Source organism: Bos mutus, chromosome 9, assembly GCF_027580195.1.
Source record: "Bos mutus isolate GX-2022 chromosome 9, NWIPB_WYAK_1.1, whole genome shotgun sequence".
Taxonomy (NCBI): domain Eukaryota; kingdom Metazoa; phylum Chordata; class Mammalia; order Artiodactyla; family Bovidae; genus Bos; species Bos mutus.
In genome coordinates this window covers 49,338,874-49,362,052 of record NC_091625.1, presented here as the reverse complement: position 1 = coordinate 49,362,052, position 23,179 = coordinate 49,338,874, and the positions used below count along the sequence as shown (strand labels likewise).

At 35.6% G+C, this 23,179-nt stretch overlaps 1 protein-coding gene across 1 annotated transcript in view; it reads right to left on the bottom strand.

The window, feature by feature from the left end:
• The window catches only part of ASCC3 (activating signal cointegrator 1 complex subunit 3), a 338,210-nt gene that overhangs the window by 203,239 nt on the left and 111,792 nt on the right, over window positions 1-23,179 (bottom strand). Inside the window, exon 11 of the mRNA XM_005902613.2 lies at window positions 5,302-5,466. Within this exon, the coding sequence (XP_005902675.2) occupies window positions 5,302-5,466 (165 nt within the window). The remainder of the gene's footprint in view (window positions 1-5,301; window positions 5,467-23,179) is intronic.

The following is a 23,179-nucleotide window of genomic DNA, read 5'->3' as shown; positions in this document are numbered from 1 at the left end:
CAACAGATTTGGGTTTAATTCTACTTTTCTCTTTTCCAAATCTCTCTCATGCCAAGGATGTTGTGAATTTAGTGCCTAATACCATCATGTAATTTTAGAACCTGAACAGAATCTACATCCCATTAGAAAAGCTCCCTATGGTGTCTATGTTAGTTACAAAGTGCCATGTGAAGCACTGCCATCTACTGGGAATGTCTGCTAATCACAGGAACAAACAAAAATAGGAACTTCGCTTTTTATAAAAATATTTATGAGCACTGCACTGCACCAATACACTGGATATATGAGGAGAATCATATAGATCATTCTGCCAAGGAGATTAAAATCTAGTGAGGGGCACAAATAAAGACAGAATTAACTATAACAAGTTGTGAAGTTATAAGGAAGACTGGTAAGTGCTAAAAATGGGCAAAGAAAGGGAATATAGAGGGAACACAGAAAAGGTGGAATTCATGCTGAGCAGTGAACTAGGAAACACTTCATAGAAGAAGTGATACTGGGCAGATTCTAAAGAACAGTAGGTTTTCAACAGATAGATCTGTGGAGTGATAACATACAATTTTGCATTTACAACCCTTAATCTCATAAAATAAAGATACATTCTGACTTAAGTAAGATTAGTTTCATCTCTGAAAGAGATGGAAAAAAAAAGAGGCATTGGAAAAAAAAACTTGGGAAGGAAAAAAACTATTTCTGGGTGGTTGGAACGTAAGTAGCTGAGGAATAGAATGGAAAAGTTAAAATTAAACAAATAGATCAGGGTTTTAATAGACTTTTAAGACCAGCTAAGGTATTTAAACATTTTTCTTAAGATAAACAAACAGCAAGTCAGCAGAGATTTGTGAGCATAGTACTGATAAACTATACAATTGGAATTTGGCTATATTATGAAGATGCTAATGTGCAGGATGAATTAATATACTATATATTTAAATATTGCTGTGCTATGTTGAGTTGCTCAGTCATGTCTGACTCTTTGTAACCCCATGGACTGTAGCCCGCCAGGCTCCTCTGTCCATGGGATTCTCCAGCAAGAATACTGGAGTGGGTTGCCATGCCCTCCTCTAGGGGATCTTCCCAACCCAGGGATTGAACCCAGATCTCCTGCTTGCAGGTGGATTCTTTTACCATCTGAGCCACCAGGGAAGCCCAAGAATACTGGAATGGGTAGACTATCCCTTCTCCAGGGGATCTTCCCCACCCAGGAATAGAACCAGGGTCTCCTGCATTGCAGGTTTCTTTATCAGCTGAATTACCAAGGATATTTACATATTATATATCCATTTTACATACAACATATTATATGTTCCTGTATCTTCTATTAACATGGTATATTTATAATTGCACTACATATAATTGAAACATAATATACAATTTTATATATTTTACATCATATAGTTTATAAACTACATATAGAAAATGATACTATTAAAAATTCATATATTACAAAATATTTACGAATTTTAATGAATGCCTCAAAGTATATATGATACAAATGTGTGTGTGTCTGTGTACAGGTGTATACAGCAGCACTCCTGCAATCTATTTTCTCCCTCAATTGGGAATGCTCAAGAAAGAAAGATGCCCTGGTCAAACTCCCTTGAAAACATGCTACTGATAGTCCTCTTGGCAATTATACTAATGGTATTTACTTGACCTCTAATGCTCTATAGTTGCAGGAAAGCCTTATCTTTGTAATGCTTTTAGCTGATGGACATGGTCTCTCCAGATAGCTCAATGCAAACAAACCAGGAATGTATGGAGTCATGTGGCCTGGGCTCCCTGAAAAACATCACTAAGCTATGTACATATCCAGGTACCAAATCAAAACATCTCATGATCAGGAAGTATCACCATGGAAGTAGGACCTTCTGTTAACCACAAACTCACTTTACCCCATATGCTAATCATATGCATTGCTTTGTATGTCAATCATACCTCAATAAAGCTGTTAAAGTTTTTATTTAAAAATCTCATGATCAAAATAGCTCTCTTTTGCATAAATGATGCCCGGAATGATTCTTTTCAAGACTTCACAAGTAAACTAACTGCCAGAGCAAAAGAAGAGAACAGTGGCTGCAGCTGCAGACTTTTCACAACCACGTGTATTCTTGAAGCTGTTCTAAGTTGAGTATTAGCTAAAATCTCAGACTTCTGTGTGTGTGTGTCTACTTGAATACTTCAACTCTTTGTATTCTGTGTCTACATGTCTGTCTGTATGTATGTATGCACTTATTTTTATATGGTAAAAAGTGAACATGTCCTAAAAAGTCCTCTAATTCCATCTCTACTATAAAACCACTTTTACACTTATTGCATATGCTTTCACATCTATGCACCCTACTCTACCCAGCTTAAAAATCTAAATGGAGGCAAGAAATTTGTTAACTACATCCACAACACCTAGAACCACGAAGCTGGCACACAGCAGGTACTTAACAAATGTTCAGTAAATGAGTGAATGAGAATATAAATATATTCCTTGTTTTTTTTTTCCTGGGATTGTGCTATATATATAGGACCCAGCTTGCCTTCTCAATGAAGAATATAACCTGGATATCTTTTAGGTCTGGTTCTTATAGCTCTGCCTCATTCTTCTTAAAAGACTGCAAAGTAGCATTTTATTTGATGACTGTAATAGGATTTATTCAATCATATTTTCTTTTGTTGAATATTTGGGTTGTTTCCTACATATTTTGCATTAACAAGAAAGCATCAGTGAATACTGGTGTTACTATATCTATGCTTCTGTGCTATTATTTCCATAGGTTAGACCTCTAGAAGGAAAAGCATAGTTTAGAGAGAGTTTTCAAATTACATTCTTTTTCACTTTTGCCAATCTAATGGAAGAGGAATGTCTCAAGTTAATTTGGATTCTTTTTAAGCTTCTTTTCTATGATTTTCAGTATTTTTATTTCTACTGTAAAGTGCTTTTTCCAAATTTTCAAAAAACTTATATTTCTTACTATCAACAACCTCAGATATGCAGATGGTCCTGTCACTTTAATGGCAGAAGATGAAGAGGAACTAATGAGACTCCTGATGAAAGAGTCTTGGTGAAAAGGCTGGCTTGAAACTCAGCATTCAAAAAACTAAGGCCATGGCATCTGGTCTCCTCACTTCATGGCATAAAGATGGGGAAACAACCGAAACAGTGACAGACTCTATTTTCTTGGGCTCCAAAATCACTGCAGATGGTGACTGCAGCCATGCAATTAAAAGATGCTTACTCCTTGGAAGGAAAGCTATGAGAAATCTAGACAGCATATTAAAAAGTATAGACATCACTTTGCCAGCAAAGATCCATACAGTCAAAGCTATGGTTTTTCTAGTAGTCATGTATGGATGTAAGAGTTGGACCATAAAGGCTGAATGCTGAAGAATTAATGCTTTCGAATTGTGGTGCTGGAGAAGACTCTGGAGAGTCCCTTGGACAGCAAGGAGATCAAACCAGTCAATCCTAAAGGAAATCAGTCCTGAATAATCATTGGAAGAACTGATGCTGAAGCTCCAATACTTTGGCCACCTGATGCGAAGAGTTGAGTCATTAGAAAAGACTGATGCTGGGAAAGACTGAAAGCAAAAGAAAAGTGGGGCATGGATAAGACAGATAGCATTGGATGGTTAGACAGCATTACTGACTCAGTGGACATGAATTTGAGCAAACTGGGAGATAGTGAAGGACAGAGGAGCCTGACGTGCTACAGTCCACGGGTTTGCAAAGAGTAGGACAGGACTTAGTGGCTGAACAACAAATATTTATTAGTTTACCATAACCTTTTAATTACAAAGGACATCTAAGCTTATTTTATGTGCGACAAATAATTTCTATTATTCTTACATTTTATCTTTTTGGATCTTTACTGGTCAAAAGTTTTTAATGCATATTCAAATGAGTCACATGTTTCCTTTTATAGCCTTTGGAGTTTTATACTTTGCATAGAGTGTATCCAACAGCAAGGTTATTTTCAAAATGCTCTCTTTAATACACTGCGTTTTGTCTGATATAGTTAAATGATTAATTCATCTAGAATTTTATGGTATATTTACCAGATTAAAATACATTATTTTAAAATATTTGAAAATGCAACATAAACTTCGTAAGTTCTGTATTCCCTTCTTAAATTTAAATTCCCATAACTAGATCTAGATGACAGCTATTCATGATAGGAAATGTAAAAGAACTGATGTCTAACTAGTTACTGGGGTGAGGCAGAGTGTTAAGGCAAGGTGTTAAGGTGACTCCCACACACTCAATTTGGGCTTGAGAACTGAGTGAATTGTGATGCCCTATATAAATATATGGGAGAAACAACAGAGTTTCTGACTTGTTTAGCAAGAGATGTTTTTGGAATATCAAAGTAGAAATACCAACTGTGTTTGGATAGGACTAGAAGTCAGCGGAGAGATAGGGACTACATGCAGAGACTTAGGTGATACTGGCAAGGAAGTGCTTTTTTTCCCAGGGTAAATATTTAGAATAAAAAAGAACATGGCAAGTGACTAGATCTTGTGCTGGAAGAGGTCACTGAGTGGATGTGAAAGTGAAAGTCATTCAGTCGTGTTCGACTCTTTGAGACCTCATGGACTATACAGTCCATGGAATTCTCCAGGCCAGAATACTGGAGTGGGTAGCCTTTCCTTTCTTCAGGGGATCTTACCAACCCAGGGATGGAACCCAAGTTTCCCACATTGCAGGTGGATTCTTTATCAGCTGAGCCACCAGGGAAGTCCAAGAATACTGGAGTGGCTAGCCTACTCTTTCTCCGGGGATCTTTCTGACCCAGGAATCCAACTGGGGTCTCCTGCATTGCAGGCGGATTCTTTACCAACCGAGTTAACAGGGATGAGTGGATGTGACTGCTGATTAATTCACAAGCTGAACCTTGGCAGTCAGAGGATTCTCACTCCCTTTTCAGTGGGGAGAGCTTAGGCATGGAGAAAAGTAGATGAATCACTAACATTTTCCTATGTTCTACCATTATGTTAATATTGTTCAGTCAACTGCTCCTCGGTCTTTTCGCTAAAATCAAGTGTAATATTGCTTTGTCAATAATAGATCCAAAACATAGGTTTAGAAGTTTTCCTGTATGTATTTTGGTTAATTTAAAGAGACTTCAATAAGACTTGGAAGGAAGAACAATCAGGTACTTTTAACATAAAAATGAAATACCTATAGGTTTATCCACACTAAAATTATCTTTTTCCCCATACACAACGCATATTAATATTTCTTTGAATGCTAGATTAAAATTTAAAAACTTACCCCTCAAAATAAGCATACATATAACTTCCTCTTACCTGCCGTAAAGTTCGTGCCACTATGCTTTCTAATACTGGTCCTCTATCTTCATGCAGTAAATGGACTTCATCAAGAATAAGGAGCTTTACAATTTGGGAAAGAGCTACGTCTCCAACACTCTTTCTTGTTACTACATCCCATTTTTCTGGTGTGGTCACAAGCATCTATAACACAAGAAAAGATAAACTTAAAAGAGGAAAAAGATCATATATTACTTAAATTTTCACTGTCATTCAAAAAGAAATATGATTGACCACTTATATACAGATCAAATAAAAGGTGTTAAAGATACCCAAAATGATATCTGATTCCTTTTACACAATAGTCACTTCTCTATAAGTTGTGATATTAAGCAGTTCTTTAAAACTCAGTGAAGGTAGCCTGTTAGTAAATTGTACTGTAAAATGTACAAATTACACAAGCATATTTCAAATGTATCTTACAATATAAAAAAAGAGAAAAACAAATGACACTATCTTTTAAACAAGTGTGTATTGATAATGGCTTTCATTTGAAAAGGGATAAAAACAAGTGAACAAAGCATTAAAAGGAAATGAAAAGGACACCAGGAATCTACTCTAGGAATGGTCAGTCACCTGTTTATAGTTCTCCAGATTTGGAGGAAACTTGACTACTGATACACAGTTTGAAAAAATTACCCCCTTTAATATCAACTAGTATATGCAGCTCTTTATTCTAAAAAACAATACATATACTACAGCATAACCGCACATAATAGCAATAAAAACAATGAGTCACCGGAGGTGCAGGGTACCTAGAGCAGAAGGCGAGCCCAGGGTATTTATGTTAAGTTCTTAGAAGAGACCATCTGAAGTGAGCTGTGATTATAAATCTATTTGCTTTCTACATATTGAATTGCTTGTGTCCTCCAAAAGCATACTATGGCAGAGAAAAAGACAATAAACCTCCTACTATGGTAATATTACACTAGTATATATTTAACATGTGAGGTAACAAGTCAAAAACTGAAGTTTCTCTTAGCCAGTATATCAGATTATAGAGCCTGATGATAATCAAAATTCAACTATTTTGTGAAGAAGTTAAATGAGATGGGAGTCACATTGTTCAACATTTTTGTTGTGCTATTACTCTCATGTCTGTTTTGAAGTTGCTTATGGGAATGGTAATCTTATTTTCTTAGACTGCAAATCACATACATTTCTTAATAAATGCATAATCCAAGTTTGTCAGTATAATCTGTTGCATTATTAGAGATATCATGATCACTTTGAAATAAACTGTATCAACCACAAAATTTAGCATCTGTATTTCAATATAACATTAATTGGCAAACTATAATGAAACAGATTAAGGCATTCATATCTAAGGTGCAAAATACTATGAATCTGAAGCTTAGTTAATTTACTAAAGTTAAATGGTAATACTGAAGCCACATCAAATGTTAACATTGAAAAAAATGTGCTACTGGAATTAAGTATAAACAGATGTATAATGAATTTTAAGATCTAAAATGGTTTGAAACATTCACTATGCATTAATTAACATCTTTTATATTCCAATAATTTAAACATAACTTCTACTTTGAAAAATGACAATTTAAAACAATGCAAGATATATCTTACAAATATGCTCAGGGATCACTTACTAACAACTCTTTAACTGAAAAGCCTAAAAAACATGCCCGTGTGTTTTCAAAAGCAACAATTCTTCTAAATTGTAAATTCATGTTACATTAAAATATAAAATAAGCTTACAATTAATAAATGTTAAGAAAGCTACAAAGCATACTACAAAGCTAATAATGTGGTAACAACTAAATTTTAAAATAAAAATTCTTAGATATAAGAAAACTATACTACCAAACATTAAAAATCCATTTTAGCATTTTGTTTTCTATACTTTCAGCACAGTGAGAAATGACTTCATTTATATTACCATTTCATTACTCTAATTCCCTGAACAAAAATGGCTAGAAAATAAAGTGTCACATTTGCTTAATGAATTGGAACTCATGCAAGACATTTCCATCTGCTCCTGTATCAGGGCATGGGTTAACTGTCAATATTTTTACTGTCAACTTAAATTTCTCTCAATACATGTACTTTATTCCTTTAGGAGTGTAAAAATCATTATTCCAAACTGTTCCAATTTTAGCCTAACCACTGGTAAAATGGCATAGTTGAGATGCTATACAACCACTATTGTGTCAACAATTTGGTATACTCAATTTAAAATGCTCCATCCATTTGACAGCTAAACAAAAAGACCTAAGACTTGCTAGAACCACTTCATCTGGTAACTAACATAAACATAATCTTTTGCCTTTTAAAACATTGTGACCTAGGGGAAATCACTTTCTCTCTCCTTCCCTTTTTTGTCTACTGCATTATTTCTGACATGTAACATATACAGACTTAAAGTGCACACTGTGATGATTTGATACACATACATATTGTAAAACCATTACCACAATGAGGCTAGTTAACACTTTCTTCCCCTCACTTCATATTACTTTCATGTTTGAGTGTGTGTGTGCGTGTGTGTGGTGATAATATTCAAGATCTGCTCTCTTAACAACTTTCAAGGATATAACACAGGAATGTTAATTATGCTCACTGCACTGTACATCAGATCCCCAGAACACATTCATCTTATATCTAGAAGTTTGTACACTTTGACCAACATTTTCCCATTTCCCTTATCCCTAAGTTCCTGGCAACCAACACCGTATTCTCTGTTACTTTCTTGAGTTTGGCTTTTCTTCCCCCATACATAAGTGAGAACATAACAGTATTTGTCTTTTCTTTTCTGACTTATTTCACTTAGCATAATAACCTCAAGGTCCATTCCTATTGTGGGAAAAGGCTGAATTTCCATTTTTTATGGTTGAATAATATTCTATTCTATATATATGCCACATTTTTTTTTGTCCATTCATTTCTTGGTGAACACTTAGGGTTGTCTCCATATCTTGGCTACTGTGAATAAAGCTGCAAAGAACATCAGAGAGCAATCTCTCTTCAAGGTAATGATTTCAATTCCTTCTGATATATACCCATAATTGGAACAGCTGCATCATATGGTAGTTCTATTTTTAACTTTTTGGGAGACCTTCAAAGTGTTTCCATAGTGGCAGTACACGTTTACATTCCCAGTTTACAACAGCAACTTACAATAGTGCACAAAAGATCCCTTTTCTCCACATCCTCGCCCATATTTGTCCTCTCTTGTCTTTTTTGGTAACAAGTCAATCTAACAGCTGTAAAGGGATATCTCATTGTGATCATGACTTGCATTTCCCTGCTGATTGGTGAAGTTAAACATCTTTTACTGTACTGGGTGTCATCTACATGCTTTCTTTGGAAAAAATGTCTATTCTAGTCCTCTGTACATTTATTGTTGTTTTGGTTTGGCTTTTGTGTTATGTGTGTGTTTTGCTTTTGAGTTGTGTGGATATTAACTTCTTATCAGATAGATGGCTTGCTAACGTCTTCTACAGGTAACCTGTTCATTTTGCTATTTCTTTTGCTGTGTGGAAGCTTATTTTCACTTTTGTTTCATGGGTTTTTGGTGTCATATCCAATAATCATTCCCAAGATCAATGTCAAAGAGCTTTTTTCTCTGTTTTCTTGAAGTAGTAGTTTTACAGTTTCAGGTCTTACATGTAAGTGTTTAATCCATTGTCCCACTCTTTGCGACCCTATAGACTGTAGCCCACCAAGCTTCTTTGTCCTTGGGATTCTCCAGGCAAGAAAACTTCAGTGAGTTGCCATGCCCTCCTCCAAAGGATCTTCCTAACCCAGGGATCTTCCCAACTCAGGGATCAAACCCTCTTCTCTTATGTCTCTTGCATTGGCAGGCAGTTTCTTTACCACTAGTGCCACCTGGGAAGCCCCTTAATTTTTTGTAAGCAATATAAAATAGGTGGCCATTTACATTCCTCTGTATATTGTTATCCACTTTTCCCCATACAGTTTACCAAAGATATCATTCTTTCCCAATTGTTTTCAGCTCAACTGTCAAATATTAGTTGATGGTATATGTGTGAGTTAATTTCTAGTCTCTCTTCTGTTCCATTGGTCTATGTGTCTATTTTTCTGCCAGTACCATACTTTTTGATTACTATAGTTTTGTAGTATAGATTAAAATTAGGAAGTGTGATACCTTCAGCTTTGTCCATTCGCAGGATTGCTTTGACTCTTTGGGTCTTTTGTGGTTACATACTAACTTTAAAATGCATTTTTTTATATCTGTGAAAAATTATAAAGATATTTTGATAGGGATGCATTGAATCCACAGAAGGCTTAAGATAATATAGACATTTTCTCTTTCAATGCATGAAAGACATTAACTCTTTCAACATATGACAGACATGAGCTATCTTTCCATTTATTTATTCCATTTATTTTTCAATTTCTTTCCTCAGTGTTTTACAGTTTTTTGGTATATAGATCTTTAATTTCCTTGGTTAAATTTATTTCTAAGCATTACATTTTTTTTTGATGCTCTTGTGTACAGGATTATTTCTTTCTTTTTCTGATAGTTCGTTGTTAGTGTATAGAAATGCAATTGCTTTCTGCATGTTGATTTTGTATTCTGCAAGATTACTGAAGTTGTTTCTTAGTTGCAGAAGTTTTTTCCTGGAGTCTTTAGGGTTTCCTATATATAAAATCATATGTGCAGTGACCATATTACTTCTTCTTTTCTGATTCAGAAGACCTTCTTTTTCTTGCTTAATTATTCAGGCTAGGACTTCCAGTACTGTGTTGAACAGGATAGCGAGAATCTGCACCCTTGTCCTGATCTTAGCAAAGAAAGACCAACCTTAGGAAAGTTTTCAATCTTTCACTGTTGAGTATGATGTTAATTATAGATTTGTTATATATGGACTTCATTATGCTGAAGACAATTCCTTCTATACTCAATTTGTGGAGAGTTTTTAATCATAAAAGGATGTTGAATATTGCAGGAAAAAGTTTTAAAATGAAAGACATAAAATACCACGTGTTTAGAGAGCATGTGGAAGAACTAGAGCTCTCATGAAACAATGGTGGAAATGAAAACTCACACAACCATTTTGAAAAGCTGCTTGGTATTACCTACTAGAGATGAACATATGTAAGCCTTGTGACCAGCAATTCCATCCCTAGTGAATTATGTACTGAACAGAAATGCACACGTACTTGTACCTAAAGATGTATATTAGAATTTTCATAGCTATACTATTTATAATACTTCAAAATTGGAAGCCAAATTTCCATCAACAATAATACAGATAAATAAGTTATAACAGTTATACAATGAAACAATTATACAAAACAACAAAAATGAGTAAACTATTGCTATATGCAATAATACGGTAAAAACCTGAAAATCTTGTTAGTGAAAGAATCCAGTTATACAGTATAAAACTTCATGGATAGGAAGTTTTGAAACAGGTGAAACTAACATAAGGTGTGAAAAGCTAGGAGTCATCTCTGAAGAGGAAGGAGGACACAGCAAATGGGAGAGAAATGAGGAAAGATTCCGAAGTGTGGTAAAACTCTTTTGATCAGTGTGGTGCCTATATCAGTGTATTCAGTTTAGGAAAATTTATCAAGCAGTTCACTTAACAATTTCTGCACTATTATTCTGAGTATGTATTTTACTCAGTAACCGTAAGCTATGCACATACATGCTATTATAATTACAAATAATTTATAATTAAAAACAAAAATTAACTAACAAGAAGGGATAACTGAACTGAACAAGCAAAAGGTAAGAGTTTGCTATATAAAGAAAGAAAAAAAAATATTGCATGCTACAAAGAAAAATAAGCAAAATTTGTTCTTTGTGCTTCTAATATGCATTAGTCACATATATCATCTCTTGTATAATCTTTCTATGCACACCACAAGCATTCTGAGGAAGGAATCAAATATAAAATCTTTTACATAGAAGTCCAAGTTCTTCAACCTACTGATTGGATTTCTTTTTCATACAAATGACAACTTCTAAATTTATGTCAATTTCCTGACCACTTATCAATCTTCTCCTCAACCAGAGGCCTCTATAAGCAATGCAGAGATAAGAAAGTTTTGGCATATTTATAAATGTTTTTTAACATTATAGTTTTTGAATGAAGAAGAGAAATTAGACACCTATTTTAGAATTCATAATTTCCATATTTCCTTAATGTTATTGATATCTATTTAAAAATAAGATTTATTCTTATTTTTCAATATTCATTTTTTCAGACATAGACCAGTCCATAAAATTTTATAATTCCAAAAAATTAATTCATTATACAAAAAAACAGTCTTGAAATTATATCACTAATAGCAATATATATCCAGCTTAAGACAGAATGTTTGTGATTTCTAAATACAGTTTTATACTTAACAAATCCTGTTATATCTATTTAAAGCTATACAAGTCACACTGATATCCTACTGAATTTTAAACATTTTTAAAAAACATTTTGACTGTTGGAGCAGTATTTTTCCTTGAGGCAGATGGCTATAAATTAAAACTAGATTTAAAATGTTAAGACAAAGGAATATAACAAATTTTAAAAATGAAAGTATGCTTTCTTACCTTTACAATACTTAAAATAAATTTTGAAATTTTTGGTACTTAGACTATAGAAAAAATTTTAATTGTTTAAACTCATTATATTAGATTTTAAAAAACAGAATGGTAAAATATTAAAATACAGTCATCAAAATCTAAGAGTATATCACTATACTTCATCAGGTCTCAAGAGCTATTGATTTTGAGCTATATCATCATTTCATGTGTCACTAGGAAGTTAAAAAAAAAACACACCAAATACATTTTTCTAATGTCTTACAATTGATGAAATACTGTACATTTAGTTGAAAATGTTGGGGATCTATTAACTATGCTAAAGAACAATATTCAAGAATGTGTGCTCAATACATTTTCTGTGTGAAAACAGTCAGCCTGGAGCTGTTACAAATCACATTTTAATGCTATAGACTTAGACCATGCAACTGTTTGCAGGATTTAGGAAATCTATCTTCCTTTTTAAAATACATAATCACATACCTACTCAACCAACAAGCCTATAAATTATATGAATGTTTTAATTTAAGGATAAAATCTAAAATGTCACAGGGTTTAAATTCCGTAAAAACACATATAATTACAGTTATACTAAATTCTGCTTTACAAATGTCAGTTCTGATTGATGGCAACAACCCCCGTAATGGAACCTGACAGCCCGCAGATTATACCTGCCACTTGGGACACTACAACAAATCAGTTCGTTCCAACTACTTCCTTTTCTACCTTTTTTTATGCTCCCTCCTCTCCCACCAATTCACACGCCTGAGTGCACACGCACACATGTAAAGCCTAAAGTATTCTGAAGTATCTAGCTATATACTTATGTCAAGGATCACAGCTTTCCATTATAAAATGAAAATATAAAGGTTAACTGGAGAATCTTCAACTACAGAAGTATTCTTATGCATATTTCTGTTGAAACTACAGATATGGTGAAGCTAAAGCATAAGGAATATAATCTGAAATATATCTTGGCATCTTGATGTTCAAAAAAAAATCTGTACGATACTATTTTTAGTTAAAAGCTCAAAGGTAAACATTTACTAAATAAAGAAACAAAGTATAATTCAACAAGAAATCCTAATACTTGCAAAGGAACACAGCAGGGAGTTCTGGAGTAAGGAAGACAAGGCTCCTATAATATATAACTCAAAATTAAACATATAAGAAAAATACTTTCTAGATTGCATGTGTTTATAACTGGAGCAGAATTATATTTGCCATTCTTTTTGTCGATTTAAAACACTTTCCAACAATCTCAGAACATATATACTGAACTATAGCCTCATCATGAAATCAGATTGATTATATTCTTTGCAGCCAAAGATAGAGAAGCTCTATACAGTCAACAAAAACAAGACCAGGAGCTGACTGTGGCTCAGATCATGAACTCCTTATTGCCAAATTCAGACTTAAATTGAAGAAAGTAGGGAAAACAACTAGACCATTCAGGTATGACCTAAATCAAATCCCTTATGATTATACAGTGGAAGTGAGAAATAGATTTAAGGGCCTAGATCTGATAGAGTGCCTGATGAACTATGGACTGAGGTTTGTGACGTTGTACAGGAGACAGGGATCAAGACCATCTCTATGGAAAACAAATGCAAGAAAAGCAAAATGGCTGTCTGGGGAGGCCTTACAAATAGCTGTGAAAAGAAGAGAAGGGAAAAGCAAAGGAGAAAAGGAAAGATATAAGCATCTGAATGCAGAGTTCCAAAGAATAGCAAGAAGAGATAAGAAAGCCTTCCTCAGTGATCAATGCAAAAAATAGAGGAAAACAACAGAATGGGAAAGACTAGAGATCTCTTCAAGAAAATTGGAGATACCAAAGGAACATTTCATGCAAAGATGGGCTCGATAAAGGACAGAAATGGTATGGACCTAACAGAAGCAGAAGATATTAAGAAGAGGTGACAAGAATACACAGAAGAACTGTACAAAAAAGATCTTCATGACCCAGATAATCACAATGGTGTGATCACTGACCTAGAGCCAGACATCCTGGAATGTGAAGTCAAGTGGGCCTTAGAAAGCATCACTACAAACAAAGCTAGTGGAGGTGATGGAATTCCAGTTGAGCTATTTCAAATCCTGAAAGATGATGTTGTGAAAGTGCTGCACTCAATATGCTAGCAAATTTGGAAAACTCAGCAGTGGCCACAGGACTGGAAAAGATCAGTTTTCATTCCAATCCCAAAGAAAGGCAATGCCAAAGAATGCTCAAACTACTGCAGAATTGCACTCATCTCACACACTAGTAAAGTAATGCTCAACATTCTCCAAGCCAGGCTTCAGCAATACGTGAACCGTGAACTTCTAGATGTTCAAGCTGGTTTTAGAAAAGGCAGAGGAACCAGAGATCAAATTGCCAACATCCGCTGGATCATCAAAAAAGCAAGAGAGTTCCAGAAAAACATCTATTTCTGCTTTATTGACTATGCCAAAGCCGTTGACTGTGTGGATCACAATAAACTGTGGAAAATTCTGAAAGAGATGGGAATACCAGACTACCTGACCTCTTGAGAAATTTATATGCAGGTCAGGAAGCAACAGTTAGAACTGGACATGGAACAACAGACTGGTTCCAAATAGGAAAAGTAGTACGTCAAGGCTGTATATTGTCACCCTGCTTATTTAACTTCTATGCAGAGTACATCATGAGAAACGCTGGGCTGGAAGAAGCACAAGCTGGAATCAAGATTGCCAGGAGAAATATCAATAACCTCAGATATGCAGATGACACCATCCTTATGGCAGAAAGTGAAGAGAAACTAAAAAGCCTCTTGATGAAGGTGAAAGAGGAGAGTGAAAAAGTTGGCTTAAAACTCAAAGGTCAGAAAACGAAGATCATGGCATGCGGTCCCACCACTTCATGGGAAATAGATGGGGAAACAGTGGAGAAACAGTGTCAGACTTTATTTTTGGGGGCTCCAAAATCACTGCAGATGGTGACTGCAGCCATGACATTAAAAGACGCTTACTCCTTGGAAGGAAAGTTATGACCAACCTAGATAGCATATTCAAAAGCAGAAACATTACTTTGCCAACAAAGGTCCGTCTAGTCAAGGCTATGGTTTTTCCAGTGGTCATGTATGGATGTGAGAGTTGGACTGTGAAGAAAGCTGAGCATCGTAGAATTGATGCTTTTGAACTGTGGTGTTGGAGAAGACTCTTGAGAGTCCCTTGGACTGCAAGGAGATACAACCAGTCCATTCTGAAGGAGATCAGCCCTGGGATTTCTTTGGAAGAAATGATGCTAAAGCTGAAACTCCAGTACTTTGGCCACCTCATGCGAAGAGTTGAGTCATTGGAAAAGACTCTGATGCTGGGAGCGATTGGGGGCAGGAGGAGAAGGGGACGACAGAGGATGAGATGGCTGGATGGCATCACTGACTCGATGGACATCAGTCTGAGTAAACTCCGAGAGTTGGTAATGGACAGGGAGGCCTGGCTTGCTGCAATTCATGGGGTGGCAAAGAGTCAGACACGGCTGAGTGACTGAACTGAACTGATAGCCTCATCAACATAAGTATGTAAAGAATACAGTGCTTGATTATCCTAAAACTTAATCATACATAAAGAAAAATGAAAAAATTTGTTTATGTTGCAATATGTAAAAGTCATGAAGACCTAGATCTTCTCATTCTAACTGGCTGTCCACAATACCCTAGGATTTAGTTTAGTTCCATTAAAGTCTCAAAGAGCAGGGGTCTGATATAACTTACAATGATTCCTATTCTGCTCACTCATAAAAGATATTTCTTGAATATGACTAATTTGCAGAGAAGAAAATGGCAACCTAAGCCAATCTTATTGCCTAGGAAATCTCATGGACAGAGGAACCTGGTGGGCTACTCCATGGAGTCACAATAGAATCTGACATAACTTAGCAACTAAACAACAATTGACTAATTTGTGGTAGAAACCTGTCCTGTTGTAAATCTTGTCCTATACAATGAGGATATGACTCATACTGAATGAGTTTCCTCGGTTTATTATAAAGTAGTTTTTTTTTTTTCCTCCAAAATCAAACAGGAAAATGTGCCCTTTGAAAGTGGGAGAAACATCCTGTCTCATATGACTCTGAATATTTGATAGTTTGATAGTCATTACCTCTTTCCTAACACCTGTGAAGAGCTCAGACTGAGGATCAGTTTCTTACTAAAGTGAAATATTTTAAAATATATTTGTAGTACCAAACCTAAAACCTCAAATGTGTTGAGCTAAAAAACAAAATGTATTCTGAAGCTCTTCATAAAAATGCTAATATGAAAATAATACCAATTTCATCTCTTCAAACTAATTCTAAACATTCAATACTAAGAGGTTTTACTAATTCAAGAATAATTAATCAAATGTTCGGAGTCTGTTATTTCAGAAAGAAGCGACACTTGAAGACAAGATTCTAAAATCTTAAGAGGAAATTATGGCAGGACATAAGCCGATGAAAATGACCGCAATTAAGGAAATTAGTTGTTTTTATTGTTAATCTACTTCCTTTATTTGGATTCTTGTTTCTTTTTTTTTTTTTAAAGGCAGGACATGTGTACTATTTAATTATAATGTATGGTTATCCAAAGGAGAATTTCTTAATAAAACTTTGTGATTATCTCACTCAACTCAATGTCTTCTGATATTTTTCTATGGTTAAGAACACAAAGATAAAAGGCAAGAAATTCAGAAGCTTGTACTTCAAGGTGAAAACACAGCAAAGAAGTGAAAGCTGGTCTAAATTCTCTCTCATACAAGGCTATGAAATGCAAATGTCGCCTAAAAAGGGGCAGTTAACCTTGTTCAAGAAACTGCCACTGAATCCGCCCACAACTACACATGTATAAATTACACATACAGCACCAATACAACTACAGTGCAGAACAGAGTGAAATGATACATTTTTCTGCATTTTCCCCCTCCATTTCCTTACATTTCCTACAATCTAATTAACTTACAGCACAGAAAAAGATCAAACAAAATTACTTGCTATTGGTGTTGAAGTGGTTTAACAGAAACTCATATTCAATAAAAACAAGGCTTAAGAAAGTGATAAAGAAGGACAAAAGCAAATATACCTAAAGAATTAGCTAATATATTATATGTGATTAAGTATAAAACCTGGCTGTAAGTTTTCTTAACACCAAATTGAAAAAAAAATAAAAAACAACTGGGAGTTAGATTAGTAAAGGGGGGTGGCACAGGAATTTCTAGCATTCATCCCCTCCCCTCAGAAACATTAAACATTAATTGGAAGAATTATGTGCATACAAACACTGCTTCGCAAAAACCAAGGATTCCAGGTAAGAGATTACCACACGTGGGTGAAGCACAGAAATAAGACACAGTGAGGAGGGTAGGAAAAATACATTCACATTAGCCCCATGACGTCTTCTAAGCCCAGGAAACCCAGCACAGAAAAAAATATCTTTCCAGTTGGAGAAGAAAGTAAAACGAAGTACCTAACTGCAGGCCCCAACATCAGGCCAACCCCAAGGCTGTAGGACCTCCCAGCCTAGGTCCCCAGCTTACAGCCAGCTCCTACTAGCTCCAGCCACCCAAGTACCTACCAGCAGGCTCCCGTGAACCCATACCTGGTAACTGAAAAGGTGCTCAACATCACTAATCATCTTGCAATGCAAACAAAACCACAATGATCCTAATACCTCACACTTGTTAGGATGTCAATTACCAAAAAAGAATACCATTGTGTGCAGTAGGAAAACACTCCCCAGGTAATTATGACATTGCAACTGAAGAAAATTTGGTTAAATCTTTCAAATTTCCAGGGCCCAACGACTCCCACACTCATTCTCTATCCGGTAATTACACTGTTTTTCACTGTACTATACAGATTTCTTTTAAGCAAATCAGTCAACAAAAAAAGATTTTGCCACATTATGTGCCATGGCAGAGAGCTGAAATTACAGTGTAGTTCTGCCTGGCTGGGGCATTATCATTACCTTTACTAACTTAACATGGAGAAGCAGCTTTGTATTTTAATTTATATTTATTTGATTGTTAGTGATGTTTAACACCTTATTTATGAAACTGCATCTTTCCCTTGTGGTAAGAGTCTACTCTTATATATAGTATTTGGGTTTATATCATCAATTCACATAAATTCAGCTTTTAATGGAGATATTAACCATAACTATTGACTTTATTTTTCTGGGCTCCAAAATCACTGCAGATGGTGACTGCAGCCATGAAATTAAAAGACGCTTACTCCTTGGAAGGAGAGTTATGACTAACCTAGATAGCATATTAAAAAGCAGAGATATTACTTTGTTAACTAAGGTCCGTCTAGTCAAGGCTATGGTTTTTCCAGTAGTCATGTATGGATGTGAGAATTGGACTATAAAGAAAGCTGAGAGCAGAAGAATTGATGCTTTTGAACTGTGGTGTTGGAGAGGACTCTTGAGAGTCCCTTGAACTGCAAGGAGATCCAACCAGTCCATCCTAAAGGAGACCAGACCTGGGTGTTCATTGGAAGGACTGATGTTGAAGCTGAAACTCCAATAATCTGGCCACCTCATGCAAAGAGTTGACTCATTGGAAAAAACCCTGATGCTGGGAAAGATTGAGGGCGGGAGGAGAAAGGGACGAGGATGAAGGGGAGCAGAAGAGGATGAGATGGTTGGATGGCATCATCGACTTGATGGACATGGGTTTGGGTGGACTCTGGGAGTTCGTGATGGACAGGGAGGCCTGGCATGCTGCGGTTCATGGGATCACAGAGAGTCAGACATGACTGAGCGACTGAACTGAAATGAACTGAAGGTAGATCTGCACACATTGATATTAAGTGGAAAAGGGAAAATTACATACATTTTATACAAACACATACACATGTGTACATAAATATGATCCACTATTAAACTAAAACAAAATCACATATACATATATTTCTCTACATTCTCCAGCTCCTGAGTTGAAATGTTTAGACAACTTTTTTTAAACCACAATACCCTAATACTATTTCCTTTTCATAGGGTTCTGCAGCATCACTGTGCTCATATTTTCTATATCAGTATCTAATACACTATATTGCTTGCTTAAATATTTGTCTCTCTCAATAAACCACAGGCACAGTCAAGTCAGGGCAGTGATCGCTATTGTATCTACAATGTCTTCAAGTGGTCTGTTGCACTGTCCATACTCAAGGACTGCTGATGGATTATATATTTTTGCAGACAGTAATTACTCCACATATTAGTGGTAACAATTCTTGCCTAATAAGAAAGTAGGACAAATATTTCTATATTTAATAGCAGGATTTATCCAACTTATGTTCTACTACATAGATACTTGAGTTTTAAAAAATTTACCTTTAGGATACTGTCACATAATAGTTTGTGAATTAGCCAGGGAAATGCTCTCCTTAATTCATTCGTGTAAATGTACCAAACTGACAAATCGAAAAGCTTACACAAGAAAGAGTCCATTTTCTGAGTCCTGGGGAAAGACAGGACTGGCACCCCTACCGCTCTCCCTGTGGCCTCAGGGGATGACACTCCAGGTTTCTGGTCTAGATACTACCTCAACTTAGGATGAATATGCTGAAGAAAGGTGGGATCTAGATGGCTCCTTATGTAGTAAGCTAAATAAGCTAAGTGGCCAGTATCCTCAACTTACCAGGAAGAACAGGATTGCATCTCAGAGCATTCTCCAAAGAGGATTAAATATAACTTGAACATTTTGCAATCAGGACTTACAGGTTTTTATAATGTTTCCCTCCTGCCTCTCTTTCTCCACCCCACCCAAACCTGCCCCAGGCTTTTCCCATCAGAACAGGCCAGCTTTTCACTTCCTATGTCTCATAGGCAATAGCTGAGGACTCCAAACATTATTTCCTACTAGGCAAAGAAGGAGAGTGGATAGCCCTATTAACATAGATCAAAACCTATATTTCTATAAGCAAATTTATCAACATTTTAAGTATTCTTATAGCCATGCCTCATTTATCAATGCATTCTAATATACTGTGAATGCTTAATAAAAACACATTCCCTATCTTTCATTCATGCATTTATCAAATACTTATTGTGTATCTACTACTACAAATCTTACAGTTTCTGCCATAAATTAAAAAAAGTACTGACATGTCATAGGGTTTTAAAGAAAAGTAAACAGGTTAATACAATAAAATGTTTAGAATAATGCCTGACACAAAATAGGGATCCATTATGTTTTCTAACATCACCGGTATCATCTTCTTCTTCCTCATTGTAATGAGCCAGGCATGATGCCATGAGCTATGCAATGGTGAAGAAAGATAAAGACAGATAGCCCTTGATCTCACAGTAGTGGAGGTTGTATGGCAATACACATTAGTCAAAAAGTCATAAAATACAAATTTTTACTTGTGATAAGCTACTGAGAATAAGTTCTGCAGTGTTACAACAAATTATAATAGGAAAATTTGACCTAACCAGAATCAGAAAAGCCTTAATTAAGAAAATGACATTTGACATAACATCTAGAGGATAAAAGGGAATTAATTAGGTGAAGGAGAAAAAAGAGAGTAATAAGTAGAAGCAGTTAGAGGCATATAGCATAGTGGGAGACAACATGGATGGGAGAGATTGAACACAGGCAGCGTGTAGCGGAGCAAGCAGGATGAGAAGAATGGAGACTAGTGGAAATAAGACAGGCAGGGGCAGACTACTCGGCCATTTAGTCACTTTCAGTTGTATTCTTGTCACTTCTCACAGTAGCCTGGAAAAGTACGAGAGGCTTTTTTTTTTTTTTGCTATTGTTTTTCATACAACAGAGTTATGGGAATAGAAAAGGGAAGGAGTAAAACTGACCAGGTTGCTTTCCTGACTGTGGAGGAAGAACTGGAGGGGGCAGATTGGATGCTGATATTCCAGATAGAATACTATAAAAGCAATCAAGGTGAAATATAATTGGAACCTCAAATGAGGAAGATGTCCTAGAGAAGATGGAGAGGACATGGACAAATCTAGGAAATACTTAGGAGATAAAACCAAAAATCAGTAGGGAGGGGTGCTGGATTGACTATATTTACCTTATATTTAAATATAGTCTATATATAAGCTAAGCATAGTCAATGACTTTATCTAAATATATATATAATATAAAAAGATATGCTGCAGAAAATTCCTCTGTGTCAGATATTTTACTTCTCTTTACTAAACCCCTTATTCAGGATGCTGCTGCTGCTGCTAAGTAGCTTCAGTCGTGTCCGACTCTGTGCGACCCCATAGACGGCAGCCCATCAGGCTCCCCCATCCCTGAGATTCTCCAGGCAAGAACACTGGAGTGGGTTGCCATTTCCTTCTCCAATGCATGAAAGTGAAAAGTGAAAGTGAAGTCCCTCAGTCGTGTCTGACTCTGCTCGACTCCATGGATTGCATCCCCCCAGGCTCCTCCATCCACGGGATTTGCCAGGCAAGAGTACTGGAGTGGGTTGCCATTGCCTTCTTCGTATTCAGGATGAGATAATCACAAATAAAACATTAAGAAATGCTCAATACAGCTACAAGTTACCCTCTGACACTTGATTTGATAATATAATAGAAGAAAATTAAAGCTGGTTAACCTCTTTATCTCTCCTAGGTCATTAGCTGCCAACACTTATGTGTCAAACTCCTTTTTACAGATTCTACCCCCAATAACTGTAAGATTAAGTTATGAGGTTAAAAGGGGAAAAAAATACTGATATAAAGGAATTCTAGAAGCTGATGCCTATTATTTATTGACAATAATTAACTTCCAAAAAATTTTAGTATGCTGCAGATTTCATTAAAGTCTTTGAGAACTAAAGAAACACACGTATGTTTATGGATCTGCAATTATGAAAGACTACACAGATAATATGGAGAAGGCAATGGCACCCCACTCCAGTACTCTTGCCTGGAAAATCCCATGGACGGAGGAGCCTGGTAGGCTGCAGTCCATGGGGTCGCTAGGAGTCGGACACGACTGAGCGACTTCACTTTCACTTTTCACTTTCATGCTTTGGAGAAGGAAATGGCAACCCACTCCAGTGTTCTTGCCTGGAGAATCCCAGGGACAGGGGAGCCTGGTGGGCTGTCATCTCTGGGGTCGCACAGAGTCGGACATGACTGAAGCGACTTAGCAGCAGCAACAGAGATAATATACCCTTGACTATTTAATACATATCATATAGCTGAGAAAAAGAGGTAATTTTTTCAAAATGAAACTAATATTTGTGGTTAGTGAGCTCCCATCTGACCATATAATGGTGGAAGGATTTTTCTGAAATTTAATAAGTAATCAAAATACTTGGGATGAGCATCATAGTTCTCTTGATGTTTCCTTTTATTTTTATGTCCCTGTTTATAGGAAACCCAGATTGCTTCTAAGCATGCTATGTATTGTATTATAATTTTACAATAGAAGACATTCTGATTTTTCACTTTAGGAAGAAGAAAATAATAAGATTTCTTTCGGTTTTTGATCTGAGTTTCAGTAAGTTAACACGATATACTTTACAAGCAGGGTTCTTTAATTTGAAAATAAACTTTTTAAGTACTTTGCTATTTTTACTCAACATCCATAGGAGTATAAAACAGTCACATAATTAAAAAAAGAAACTAAATGTTGATGGAAAACAATACAACTAAAAGAAAAAAAAAACATGTACAGAACATAATCCTTACGCCTCTCCTCATTCCTCTAATACTACGAAACAAGCTATTTTTTTTTTTTTTTTGCAAAGGAATACTCATGGCAAAGTTGTTATTTTAAATTGTTTTCAGAGAAAGTAAAGATAGATTCCTGACTACTTTTAAATTTCTCTAAGAAAAGCATCTCACATAATACATAATTTGCAATCACTACACAGACATTCATGTATCAAAAATTATAGCTCTCTTACTACCCTTTCCAACTCAAGTTTATTACAAAGAACAAAACAGTTTAAAACAGTAGTTTAAATCTAGAAATGGGCTTTTTTACTCAAAGCATTTTAATGTATTTTATGAGTAGCTATTAAACCTTGTAAAAGTAAAAATAATCAGTAACTAACACTAAGAACTCCAGGATGCTTCCAAGCAATTTATAGCTTACTTACTAATAAAAGTAATGACACATTCTTCAAAATGGAACTCTTATTACTTCTTAATGGCACGCCTTAGATGCAGGAAATAGTTATCCTGGCAAATAATATTTACATTTCATCAAGGGATTTTGAAAGTGGTAGCCTTCTAGTTCAGTTATAAACACATGGCTAAGCCTTTTAAAACTAACTATTCTGTTAGAGATCAAAGCTTTCACATTTCAGGTTCTATTCCCATTTTCTGGTATATCTCTTAATGAAAGGAGGTTTAAAAATTCATT